This window comes from Entelurus aequoreus, linkage group LG01 (assembly GCF_033978785.1).
Source record: "Entelurus aequoreus isolate RoL-2023_Sb linkage group LG01, RoL_Eaeq_v1.1, whole genome shotgun sequence".
NCBI lineage: Eukaryota > Metazoa > Chordata > Actinopteri > Syngnathiformes > Syngnathidae > Entelurus > Entelurus aequoreus.
In genome coordinates, this window is record NC_084731.1 from 45,396,084 (window position 1) to 45,410,609 (window position 14,526).

Here is a 14,526-nt window from a genome sequence, read left to right on the forward strand (position 1 = left end):
ACAAAGTGTGGAATCCAATGAGCCCTTGTACCTAAGTTACGGTCAGAGCGAAAAAAGATACGTCCTGCACTGCACTCTAGTCCTTCACTCTCACGTTCCTCATCCACAAATCTTTCATCCCCGCTCAAATTAATGGGGTAATCGTCGCTTTCTCTGTCCGAATCGCTCTCGCTGCATTGTAAACAATGGGGAAATGTGAGGAGCCTTTCAACCTGTGACGTCACGCTACTTCCAGTACAGGCAAGGCTTTTTTTATCAGCGACCAAAAGTTGCGAAATTTATCGTCGATGTTCTCTACTAAATCCTTTCAGCAAAAATATGGCAATATCGCGAAATGATCAAGTATGACACATAGAATGGATCTGCTATCCCCGTTTAAATAAAAAAAAATCATTTCAGTAGGCCTTTAAGTCAGTACTTTGGGAAGGCCATTCTAAAACCTTAATTCTAGACTGATTTAGCCATTCCTTTACCACTTTTGACGTGTGTTTGGGGTCATTGTCCTGTTGGAACATCCAACTGTGCTGTTTGGCCACAATACCCAGCAATATGTTTGGAGGAGAAAAGGTGAGACCTTTAATCCCAGGAACACCACCCTACCGGCAAGCATGGTGGTGGTAGTATTATGATCTGGGCCTGTTTTGCTGCCAATGGAACTGGTGCTTTACAGAGAGTAAATGGGACAATGAAAAAAGAGGATTACCTCCAAATTCTTCAGGACAACCGAAATTCATCAGCCCGGAGGTTGGGTCTTGGGCGCAGTTGGGTGTTCCAACGGGACAATGACCCCAACACACATCAAAAGTGGTAAAGGAATGGCTAAATCAGTCTAGAATTAAGATTTTTGAATGGCCTTCCCAAAGTCCTGACTTAAACGTGTGGACAATGCTGAAGAAACAAGTCCATGTCAGAAAACCAACAAATTTAGCTGAACTGCACCAATTTTGTCAAGAGAAGAGGTCAAAAATTCAACTAGAAGCTTGCCAGAAGCTTGTGGATGGCTACCAAAAGCGCTTTATTGCAGTGAAACTTGCCAAGGGACATGTAGCCAAATATTAACATTGCTGTATGTATACTTTTGACCCAGCAGATTTGGTCACATTTTCAGTAGACCCATAATAAATTAATAAAATAACCAAACTTCAGGAATGTTTTTTGTGACCAAGAAGTATGTGCTCCAATCACTCTATCACAAAAAAATAAGAGTTGTAGAAATTATTGGAAAGTCAAGACAGCCATGACATTATGTTCTTTAAAAGTGTATGTAAACTTTTGACCAAGACTGTATATTGCAAGAAATGTGTATACATGTTCATCACGACAGGACACATGGAAATCATCAAAGAATATATACACTAAGACGCACAGGTCGTCTGCCATTTTGTTTTCTAGCTCCTAGTTTTAGGAAGATTTTGGCCAATTGCCTTTTTTTGTATAATGTTCTAAATGTCTATTTTGTCTTTAGAATGTGTTGCAGACCGAAAATAGAGCTGCGGGCCATTCTTTGGACACCCCTGCTTTAGTGATATAAATCGTGAGTACCAATATTTTATATGTTACAATTATATACAAACCCCAAAACCAGTGAAGTTGGCACGTTGTGTAAATGTTAAATAAAAACAGAATACAATGATTTGCAAATCCTTTTCAATTTATATTCAACTGAATAGACTGCAAAGACAAGATATTTAACATTCGAACTGGAAAACGTTATTATTTGCAAATATTAGCTCATTTGGAATTGGATGCCTGCAACATGTTTAAAAAAAGCTGGCACAAATGGCAAAAAAGACTGAGAAAGTTTAGGAATGCTCATCAAACACTTATTTGGAACATCCCACAGGTAAACAGGCTAATTGGGAACAGGTGGGTGCCATGTTTGGGTATAAAAGCAGCTTCCATGAAATGCTCAGTCATTCACAAACAAGGATGGGGCGAGGGTCACCACTTTGTGAACAAATGCGTGAACAAATTGTTGAACAGTTTAAGAACAACATTTCTAAAGCAGCTACTGCAAGGAATTTATGTATTTCACCATCTAACTTCTGTAATATCATCAAAAGGTTCAGAGAATCTGGAGAAATCACTGCACGTACGCGGCAAGGCTGAAAACCAACATTGAATGCCCGTGACCTTGGATGATTCAGGCGGTACTGCATCAAAAACTGACATCAGTTTATAAAGGATATCCTCACATGGTCGCTACATCTGTAAGTGCAAGTTAAAACTCGGCGTGGCGAAGTTGGTAGAGTGGCTGTGCCAGCAATCGGAGTGTTGCTGGTTACTGGGGTTCAATTCCCACCTTCTACCTTCCTAGTCACGTCTGTTGTGTCCTTGGGCAAGACACTTCACCCTTTGCCTCTGATGGCTGCTGGTTAGCGCCTTGCATGGCAGCTCCCGCCATCAGTGTGTGAATGTGTGTGCGAATGGGTAAATGTGGAAATACTGTCAAAGCGCTTTGAGTACCTTGAAGGTAGAAAAGCGCTATACAAGTACAACCCATTTATCATTATCATTTATTATTTACTATGCAAAGCGAAAGCCATTTATCAACAACACCCAGAAACGCCGCCGGCTTTGCTGGGCCCGAGCTCACCTAAGATGGACTGATGCAAAGTGGAAAAGTGTTCTGTGGTCTGACGAGTCCACATTTCAAATTGTGCCCTGTGCAAACTTGTTTGCAATGTGTTGCTGCCATTAAATTCTAAGTTAATGATTATTTGCAAAAAAAAAATTAGTTTCTCAGTTCGAACATGAAATATTTTGTCTTTGCAGTCTATTTAATTGAATATAAGTTGAAAAGTATTTGCAAATCATTGTATTCTGTTTTTATTTAGGAATTACACAACGTGCCAACTTCACTGGTTTTTGGTTTTGCATAAGAAAGTAGAAAGAAGAAAGTGTTGTGTTTATGAGTGTATGTGAAAGGTTAATAGCAGCATGTGGAAGGTTTGTAAAGACTTAGAATGCATACAATATTCATATAGATCATAAAACTAATAGCGTCCCTACGTCCCAGGGTTCTGGGACCTGACTGCCGTGATAAGCGAAAGAACCCTGTATCATGATTTTATTTTTGTGAAATTACGACTTATTTGTCATAACATTGCAACTTTTCCTGTGAAATAATAGCAATAAATGTTGGGTTTCTAAAATAACAACTTTTTTGTTATGATGTAACACGTTTTGTCTGGCGTCTCCTTTTAACCGCACCAAACCTGACAAGTGTGAACGCAGCCTAAAAAGACGAAGACGTGCTCCTCACTCACTGTGACATTCTTCAATGTGTTGTTGGGTCAGCTTTTGGGAGCACACTGCGGGACACCAGAGAAGCAGAACATTTATTATCACAAACGTACCGCAAGTTTAACACTTGTTTTGACCTTTTACCTTCATCCAGAGAGGGTACGTCCACTTTGATTGGCTGCATTAATTCATCAGAGTAAACGAGCACAATGCTGCTGAAGGAAATCCCAGCTGGCTTGGAGATTATCAAGGATACCTGCACAAACACAGACAAACTGTAAACCAAAGGACTACACAATCCATGAGAAATCTTGGTCATCGTTTACCGTCGCCAAGTTCTGCAGAAGAGTCGTGTGTTTGACCGTGAAGCTGACCCGCTTGCAGGCCGGGATAGTCTGTGGCGTTTTGTAACACAAGGCCACAAACGCTGTCACTGCGCACACAGAACATCATTCAGCTTAGAATGGTGGGGATAAACAGTTTTATAAGTCAAATTCATAACATAAAGTTCATAGCAAAAAGTTAATGATACTATTTTATTAAGAAAAAAATTGGAAAATATGTAAAATTACATATAATAACCAGACCCAGTTGGATTAAATTAAATTGAATTAAAAACAGGAAGTAATCAAATTAAACATTAACAAATAAAAAATGCAGAAATTATTTTTTTTATTAATTAATTAATACAATAAAATACATTAATTAATAATATGTTTTTATTTAAATTACAACCATGTTTTATTAACCAAGTTAAGAGAATAATTAATAATTAAAATTAAATAACAATACAATTAATTTAAGTTCAATTAAAGAAGAAATAAAACATGGGTGAGAATACTATCATGTAAAAGGATAAAACATTCTAGAAAAGAAAGAAAATTAAACCACAGCCAAGTTTGGTTTACCAAGTTAATACAAAACCAGTGAAGTTGGCACGTTGTGTAATTCGTAAATTAAAACAGAATACAATGATTTGCAAATCCTTTTCAACTTGTATTCAATTGAATAGACTGCAAAGACAAGATATTTAATGTTCGAACTGAGAAACGTAATTTTTTTTTGCAAATAATCAATAACTTAGAATTTAATGGCAGCAATATAGGTTGAAAAGGATTTGCAAAACATTATATTCTGTTTTTATTTACGATTTACACAACGTGCTAACTTCACTGGTTTTGGGTCTTGTAAAATAAGCATGCAATTTGTAAAAAGCAAAAACATTTATTTAAGTTTAATTAAAGACACAAACCAAGGGTGGGAATACTATCATGTAGAGATAACAAGTGAATGAAGTAAGTAAACAAAACGAACAGGCAGATCAAAATGGGAAAAAAAAGGAAATTAAACTAAAAACTTTTTTTTGTAGCCAAGTTAATAAAACAGTACAAATAGTATTAGTAAAAATTTAATATTAATTTAAGTTTATTTCAAGAAATACAACGAGGTTGAGAATATTATCATGTGAAAATGAACAGGTAAATTAAGTAAACAAAACAAACAGGCCAACCAAAAGTAATACATACGTTTAACATTAAATTACAACCAGGTTTTAATAATCAATTTAATGAAAATAATGGTATAACTTAAATAAAATAAATACAGTTACACAAAAGAAATATGACATTGATTCCCACCTGTTGAGTTATTCGCCTCCTGGTTGTGTCGATGTTGGTCCATGTCTTCTTCCACTTGGACGTAGAGCTGAGTGTCAATCAGCAGACATATTGTGCACGCTGCATTGTCCCCACAGCACAGCTCCACTTTTGCTGTCAGCTTCTTGACATCCACAACATCGCTCTGTGGGATGTTGAGTGGCATCTCATTCATCACCGAACACTGAGAGAGACCCTAAAAGAGGTATTGATTAGGACATTACAAATATTAGCAATGCAGGAACAGTAGCAAGTACACTCCGACATTTTCAGAAAACATTGTATTGTGTCTTCTCAATGGGCAATACTGTAGGAATGAAAAGATCCATATGCTAGAATTCATGTTTTGTCGCAGTGAACCACAGCTCTCCAGTGCCGCCTGGCACTGGAGAGGACCCCCTGTTACAATTACAGGGGGGTCCTCAAGTTGCGATGTTCCGTGTTCTGGGTTGTGTGTCTCCAGCTATAAGCTATATAGATAATAATGCTGTGTCGATGCTAGTGTTGTCCTGATACCAATATTTTGGTACCGGTACCAAAATGTATTTCGATACTTTGCGGTACTTTTCGATACTTTTGTAAATAAAGGGGACCACAAAAAATGGCATTATTGGTTTTATTTTAACAAAAAATATTTTTGTTACATACAAGACAACCTGTCTTTTAGTAGTAAGTAAACAGACAAAGGCTCCTAATTTGTCTGCTGACGTATGCAGTAACATATTGTGTCATTTTCCATTCTATTATTTTGTCAAAATTATTAAGGACAAGTGGTAGAAAATTCATTATTAATCTACTACTGTTAATATCTGCTTACTTTCTCTTTTAACATGTTTTATCTACACTTCTGTTAAAATGTAATAATCACTTATTCTTCTGTTGTTTGGATGCTTTTTATTAGTTTTGGACGATACCACAAATTTGCGTATCAATCCGATACCAAGTCGTTACAGGATCATACATTGGTCACATTCAAAGTCCTCATGTGTCCACGGACGTATTTCTTGAGTTTATAAACATAATATACATACTTTAAAAATGAAAAAAGATGTTGTGATGCCAAAAAATATTGACGTAATCATAGCAGTATCGACTAGATACGCTCCTGTACTTGGTATCATTACAGTGGATGTTAAGTGTATATCCACCAATGGCGTTTGTTTACATTTTGACGCCGGTGAGGTACGTTGTGTAGTGAAGCATGTTTAGCTATTCTTCGTCCAGCAGGGATGATACTTGTAAGAAACTTACTTTATTTGTTACCATGGAAACCAGGATTAGTGATTTAGAAGTAGCTACAACACTGCCGACTGCGGGTGGACTTTAGCCACTAGCTAGCTAGCCATGTCTTAAAGCACCTCTTCCTGAGGACGTTTCAGTGTTATAACTTCAACTTTATCGTTAGTTTTTAAGCCAAAATGCGTCCGTTCTCCCTTTTCTGTCTACACACTGTGTCTGCTTGTAAGTACTCTGGGATTGTGCGCTGCTGAACATGCTTGTCTGCTCGTAAACCAGCAATGACACGACGTGATGACGACAGGGGGGGGACCGGTACTTTTTAGAGGCGGTATAGTACCGAATATGATTCATTAGTATCGCGGTACTATACTAATACCGGTATACCATACAACCGTAGTAGATACTAGTAAATCTATACAAATTGCAATACTACTCTAAAGTTTACATTGTACAGTATTGAGTATTGAGCGGGGTAATACAAGTGGTTGCTTAAACTGGGTAACACATGGCAGACTGACAAAGCTTAACCTATTGTTACTATAACAATCTAGAAGGTTAATATAGTTGGCTTCTCTTTCTTCCCATCTATTTATCTGCGTTCTTTTGTATTTCATGTTATCATTAAATATATGTATTGTTGCATTTGAAACAATTGTATTGTTGATAATAGAGGTAATTATTGTTATTATTCCTTATCAATATTGCTATTTCTATTGGTATTTGTATTGCTCCATTTGTAGTAATAATGTTCATTGTCATTTCTGTATTATTAATATTTATTTCATGAACTGCTTTTTTGCTATCAATTTTACCATCATTTTTGTACATATTCTATTTGCTGATGTTGTTCTGTTGTTGTTGTTGTTATTGTTATTGTTGTATTTGCTGTTGTGGTTGTCTCTCAATTTCCCCCTCTGGCTTACTTTTTTTCTCTTTCTATCCCCTCCTGCTGCGGCCCGGCTGCACCAAATATTAATATAAAGCCATTTAATAAAGTCAAATACAAATAAGGCAACGAGAGAAGTATCCCAGACTTCCCTTTTGTAAAGTAAATTTGTACAGCAAGTATGGGCATCTACATCAACAATATGATTTGCCTGAGTAGCTGGACAGGACAAAAAAAAAACGAGCGGTCGCTTAAATGTGATACTTGAATGAGCTGCTGTCTATGACGTAGAGAACAACAGCCCTGATGGCTGATCAAAGGTACAAAAGTCTTACCTGTGAGCAGGTTACTTCTTGGTAATCATATCCTTCCAAACCGCAGGCCAACTTGTGAAAAGCCATTAAAAGAAGCCAGAAGGTCCATTGAAAAATAAACATTTCCATCAACATCTGTCATCATTTGTGTGGGTGAGTCGTTGAACTAGTCCTGCATTGTTTCCAGGACAGGTTGACAATCTCAACGCTGATCTCACGTCAAAACCATCTGGACTCGCTTCGGCCTGGTGGGGGGTAAGAAGCACCAAAACACCAGGTCGGGACTTTGGCAGCAAGACAACCCAGATAAGAAGTGTGTGTATTGTATTAGCAAGTACTCACAACAAGTGTTGTAGTTCAAGTATTCCAGCATGAAGATTCATTAAGAGTTTCACCTAATCCACACTTGCTTGCCCTGGGTTTGTTTTAAGTGTGTTAACTAACTCTGCGGTCCAAAGTCCACCTTTGTGAGTCTCCGCCTTTAAAGCGTCGGCAACAACCCATAGCAACCGTTGGCTTGTCTTGATGAGGCAATGACTCGGAGATTTAAACTATGTGCTGACAAACTAGTTTGTCTCACTTTCATGCACTGTAATCCAACAGATGACGAGCCAACTGGAAACGGGAGTCGTTGGACTGGTCAGAGCACAAAGTGATGCCGCCCACGCCCCTTAGCAGATTAGAGTCTGGCACAATGATAATAGTATTATGGAAACTAATATTTTTTTGTCATTATTTATAAATGAGTGAGGACATTTCTATAACCCTTTTAAGATGTTTTTGTTTAGTTTTTTACATTTTTAATTGTGCCTTAAAACACTCTTGTGTTAAGCTTATATAGGAATTGCATTTTACAACAGACCCTCGTTGACCGTGGTAAATTAATTTCCGCAATGTAAGGATTATTAAATATAAATTGAATATGTCCATAGCTAAGGTAAAAAATAAAAAAAAACGTCTAAATATTATTTTTTGTAACTCTATGAGAGCCCTCTAGACATTAAATAACTAACTGAACCTGTGGAGTTATGGACACAAATGGAAAAAACAACAACATAATAATTCATGTTTAGACGTTTATAAAGTTAAAGTTAAAGTTAAAGTCCCAACGATAGTCACACACTATGTGGTGAAATTATCCTCTGCATTTGACCCACCCCCGTGTTCACCCCCTGGGAGGTGAGGGGAGCAGTGAGCAGCAGCGGTGGCCGCGCTCACTGTAAATAATAATAATAATAATCGTTTAGGCAGCACGGTGGAACAGGGGTTAGTGCGTGTACCTCATAATACGAAGGTCCTGTGTTCGATCCTGGGCTCGGGATCTTTCTGTGTGGAGTTTGCATGTTCTACCCGTGACTGCGTGGGTTCCCTCCAGGTACTCCGTCTTCTCCCATCTCCAAAGACATGCACCTGGGGATAGGTTGATTGGCAACACTAAATGGGCCCTAGTGTGTGAATGTGAGTGTGAGTGTTGTCTGTCTATCTGTGTTGGCCCTGTGATGAGGTGGCGACTTGTCCAGGGTGTACCCCGACTACCGCCCGAGTGCAGCTGGGATAGGCTCCAGCAACCCCCGCGACCCCGAAAGGGACAAGCGGTAGAAAATGGATGGATGGATAAACGTTTATCACTGTTAATTGGTTCCGGACATCCATCCATCCATCCATTTTCTACCGCTTGTCCCTTTCGGGGTCTGACATGACTGTGATAAATGAATTCCTGCGGAAGGAGGAATCATTCATTTGAAAACCGAATATAAAAAAACATTTTACGACCTCCTAAATAAATTTTTCAACATTATGACAGCCCTCTAGACATTAAATAACAGCCTTTGGTCACCTTTGCACTCTTTAAATCCAAAATAGTAATGCAGCCTGAGGTCGAGCCAATGAGTGAGCACAATACTGAACAGCGCTCTCTGATTAGTTTAGTCTCCTTTAGTGACCAATGCAAATGTAGTGTTGATAATTTTAGTTCATTTAGCCATTTTATACTTGAAAATGCTTATTTTAGGCCCAAAAATGTTGCAGAATATGCTTTAAGCAAAATCTGTGATGTGGTGAAGCGGCAATATTTGAAGTGCAATATGGCGAGGGACGACTATATAATAATATTACGACGACGAACTTCAGTCAGGTGGAGACCCCGATGAGAACGACGAGCATGCAGATGAGCTTCCCTGAGATGGTTTCTCACAGTTTGTGCAAACATTCTTTGGTTATGCAATCCAATTGTTGCAGCAGCTGTCCGGGTGGCTGGTCTCAGACGATCATGGAGGTGCACCTACTGTATGTGGAGGTCCTGGGCTGGTGTGGTTACACATGGTCTACGGTTGTGAGGCTGGTTGAATGTACGACCAAATTCTCTGAAACGCCTTTCGAGACGACTTATGGTAGAGAAATGAACATTCAATTCAAGGACAACAGCTGTGGTAGACATTCCTGCAGTCAGCATGCCAATTGGACACTCCCTCAAAACTTGCGACACCTGTGGCATTGTGCTGTGTGATAAAACTGCACATTTCACACTGGCCTTTTATTGTGGGCAGTCTAAGGCACACCTGTGCAACAATCATGCTGTTTAATCAGCATCTTGATATGCCACACCTGTGAGGTGGGATGGATTATCTTGGCGAAGATAAAATGCCCACTAACACAGATTTAGACAGATTTGTGAACAATATTTGAGAGGAATAGGTATTTTGTGTGTATAGTAAAAGTTTTAGATCTTTGAGTTCAACTCATGAAACAATATTTATATTTGTGTTCCGTGTAATTGGTGGAATTGAGTCTGGCAGAGTTTTAAAATGATCCCATTGGTGTTATATTTGAATCCATTGAAAGATTCAATGAATAATAATCTAAAAATCAAATTACAGTATGTCATTAATGTAATTTACTTATTTTCCTCAACTGATGTACTAACATCATGTGGTTTATGCAGAAATGACACAGGTTACATTACCAACAATATCAAGGCGTGAACGTAACAATCCACATTTTGTATAAAATCACTAAAAAGCAGCTTAAGTGTAGTGTCTAACCATGGAAGTGTTGCCGCTACCTTAACTGGCACATACTGTAGCTCCGCCCTCTCTGAAGGGGATACAAAGAACTGCTGTTGCGACATCCAGTGGACACTTAGAACAGCAGTTTCTTTCATTCCAAAATTTCAGCTCATTTTTATACTTGAAAAATTCATCTTGCGGGCCGGATAAAACCTGTTCGCGAGCAGTACATTTGACACCCCTGCCTAAAGTGTGACCATTTTTTTCCAAATCTGTTAGAATTATGGTATTAGTTTATTTCCTAACATGCATGCTGTTACAATAGGCTACATCACGTATTTCATGTTTCTTATTAAAGTTAAAAGTTAAAGTACCAATGATTGTCACACACACACTAGGTGTGGTGAAATTTGTCCTCTGCATTTGACCCATCCCCTTGTTCACCCCCTGGGAGGTGAGGGGAGCAGTGGGCAGCAGCCCGGGAATCATTTTTGGTGGTTTGACCCCCAATTCCAACCCTTGATGCTGAGTGCCAAGGTGGAAGGTAATGGGTCCCATTTTTATAGTCTTTGGTATGACTCGGCCGGGGTTTCAACTCACAACGTACCGCTCTCAGGGCGGACACTCTAACCACTAGGCCACTGAGTAGGTTACAACATTACAACATATCTGAAAAGGAGAAGGAAGAAGCAGACTTCATAAGAAAAATAATAATGCATGAAAATCAATGTTGCTAGCAATCACTGACGCAATACTGATAATTTGGGAAACTGATCATTTTTGTCATGTTTGACAAATGAGTGGTATTTATCAAAGTTTATTTTTTTTATTTTATTTTTTTTACATTTAAATTTTTTACTTTATCACTCTTATGTTAAGCTTTGTAATTTCATTCCTTTATCGCTGTTAATTAGTTGTGGCCCTGACGTGGTAAATTAATTTCTGCAAAGCAGGGATTTTTAAATATAAAGCGAATATTTTCATAGCGAGAGCATATAAAAAAAACCTAAATAATTATGAGAGGCTTCAAGACATGAAATAACTAAATGAACGGAAACACAAACACTAACAGACAGGAACAGAAAATAACAACAACATATAATTCATATTTGAAATGTATGTTTTAATTGGTGTGTAATTGGTTCCAAACAACGTTCCCTCTAAGGTGCACGCCTGCGCAATTGCCGCGCAGGAAATCAAAAATCCCATCTGAACTTTAAACAAAATAAACACATTACAATTTATTCTGTATGATTTTGCAATGCAACTCTGTGAGTGACAGGTGACAACAGAGTGGCCCCAATGAATAAAACAATCTTTGTCAACACAGTTCAATTATCGTCTGTCAAGACACTTTACGGACAGGAATTCCATCAATCACTTTATTGAGCAAAACTGTTTGTAACCACACCAAAAACATGAGTAAAAAAAACTTTTATCTATAAAAACTGGTAATTTTCTGCCATACAAACCAGGCTTAAACCAACGTTGTCATCCGTCGTTTCAACAGAAGCCGCTCGCTCGCTCACCTGCACCAACACACGCACTCATGGCACTTAGCCAGTGCTGCGTTTATGGCCACACAAAAAGTCGGACAACCCCAACGCCACACAATGTGTAAATGCCAGGTTGTAACACTCTGACTCCACAATCAGATGTGTGCTTATTTTACTGCCATTTATTAAGAATGTTAATCTAAGGATATTATTCATGAAATATTGTCACTAGATTTCATAAATGCTAATAAAAAGATGTATTTTACAGACAGAAAGTTACAGGAACTAAATGTAATCTCTGAAAGGGGTAACCTTTTTTTTTTAAGGCAGGACCCGCAGCCAGACATACAATACTAGCACATAGGTCATGAAAAACATGTTTTTTTGTTATTGTCATTGTAAGAGGGCAAAATCACTTATATCAGATTATTATTATTTTAATAAAACATTTAAATTGTTATTTAGTCAGGTTTGGGACAGGTGTGACGCTGGTGTGGCCACAGTGTGCACGTCTGATGTTGCTCACATGTGCTCCACTGAATGCTCAGGGAGTTTGTGCGTTTGCTCACACACATGAAAAATTAGAGGGAACATTGGTTCCAAGCCTGACCATGGAAAATTCAATTCTGCAAAGTAGGATTTATTATTTACAAAAATATTTTTTTCATAGCCAGAGCATTAAAAACCCTTTTAAATATGTTTTGTAAGATTATGACAGGCCTCAAGGTATGAAATAACAACGACACAGTCACCTCTATACTTGTAACGGTGGGTATGGACGTTGCCTGAGACTGAGACAATCAGTGGCCAAGATACTGAACAGAACACATGAATTGGTTTGGGCTTGTGTAGTCGCCAATCCTACTCCAGTATTGCTAATTTTGGTTCATTTTGTTAACATGTTTCTCCATGTACTGGGTTAACGCATGCGCAGTGTTTGTGGGCGGGAAGTGGAGACTGAGTGTTGCCGGTTTATCCTCTGTGCAGAAGTTGATTAAAATTTGTGAACGAGAATAAACGTTGTGTTTATTCACCTCCACGTAACATTGGTAGCAGAGGATGGCTGCAAACTATAAAATACTGCCGAGGTTTGACGAGTCCAGGCCATATGAGTGCTGGAAAAATGAAGATAACATTTGGATGCGGGTTACAGAACTCGATAACAAAAAGCAAGCACCGGCTGTGGCTTTGGGACTTGAAGGAAGAGCCAGAGAAATCGCAATGGAGATATCTGCGGAGGAGTTGGACAATGACAATGGTATGACGGCATTATTTGCAAAACTGGATGACGTTTTTCTGAAAGAGGAAAAGGATCGTGCTTACGAAGCGTGCACGTACTTCGACCACATCACCAAAAATAGTTCAGCTTCAATGGTGGACTATATTATTGACTTTGAACAGCGCTACAACCGGATGAAAAGGTACAATATGACGCTCACTGATGCTGTGTAAGCCTTTAAACTTCTTGACACAGCCTGCCTCGATGAGAAAGACAGGCAGCCAGCACTGACTGCTAACACGGAGCTAAGCTTCTCGTCAATGAAGTCAGCTCTCAAACGGATATTCGGAGGTAAACAACGGGCTCGTCAATTGAGATACAACTGAACCAGGACGCAGCATTCCTCACAGAACAGCCTCAATGGAGAGGGAGACGGAACACACCGTTTCAACGTGGACAACAAAGATCGGTGACGCCGTTACCGGGTACAAACTCACTGGATAAGTACGGTAAACGATCACGATGTGCCGTGTGTCAAAGCACATGCCACTGGGCAAAGGACTGCCCGCACAAGAAGCACAAACAAGTAAGATTGACTGAAAATGACAATTTGGATGAAGTTAATATCACGCTGTTAACAAATGATCCCCAGTCTAAAGCTGAGATTTTTATGACTGAAGCTGTAGGCTCAGCAATCATAGACACCGCCTGCACTCGCACAGTGTGTGGAGAAAAGTGTCTTGAAAGTTATGTAGATAATCTCAATGAAAAGCAGGTAAATAAGCTCAGAAGTACAGAAAGGTCTAGCAACAGACAATTTCGTTTTGGAGATGGAAATGTGATTCATTCCACCAGAAAAGTGCATCAACCTGCTAAAATAGGATAGACAAAGTGTAACATCGAGACAGAAGTTGTCAACGTCTTTATTCCACTCCTGCTGAGTAAAACATCATTTAAAAAGGCAGGAACTATGTTAGACATGTCACACGTTTCAGCGCTGGAAATATTGTGACAATCTTCTGTAATTGTCAACTCTTTCATCCACACATGGATAAGTGTCCATGGTCCTCCCCAAAAGCTCTTGAGTGACAACGGAGGACAATTTAACAATGAAGAGTTCAGGACAATGGACTGTTGGAACGTCATAATCAGACACTCACAAACATCATCCAGAAAGTTAAACGGGAAAAAGATTGTGACTGGTGCACTGCCTTGGACTGGGCCTTAATGGCTAACAACTGCATGCACAGTGTACATTGGTATAGTCCACATCAACTGGTATATGGTCAAAATCCTAACCTTCCAATGTATTGGTAAATGAGCTGCCTGCACTAGAGGGCACTACAGTGAGCACAAGAGTCGGAGAACACATATCAGCTTTGCATGCCTCAAGGAAGGCTTTCACTGAAGTTGAATGTTCAGAGAGGATTAGAAGGGCATTAAGAAAACAGCTTGGATACACGGAT

The 14,526-nt window shown here is 38.9% G+C and overlaps 1 protein-coding gene across 1 annotated transcript in view; it reads right to left on the reverse strand.

The window, feature by feature from the left end:
- il17rc (interleukin 17 receptor C) overlaps positions 1-7,965 on the reverse strand; it is a 48,549-nt gene extending 40,584 nt beyond the window's left edge. The window contains exons 1-6 of the mRNA XM_062052095.1: positions 7,683-7,965; positions 7,362-7,585; positions 4,884-5,097; positions 3,573-3,679; positions 3,391-3,502; positions 3,270-3,314 (exon numbers count right to left, since the gene is read on the reverse strand). Coding sequence (XP_061908079.1) covers positions 3,270-3,314; positions 3,391-3,502; positions 3,573-3,679; positions 4,884-5,097; positions 7,362-7,475 — 592 coding nt within the window. The 5' untranslated portion in view covers positions 7,476-7,585; positions 7,683-7,965. The remainder of the gene's footprint in view (positions 1-3,269; positions 3,315-3,390; positions 3,503-3,572; positions 3,680-4,883; positions 5,098-7,361; positions 7,586-7,682) is intronic.
- Positions 7,966-14,526: the final 6,561 nt, after the last annotated feature.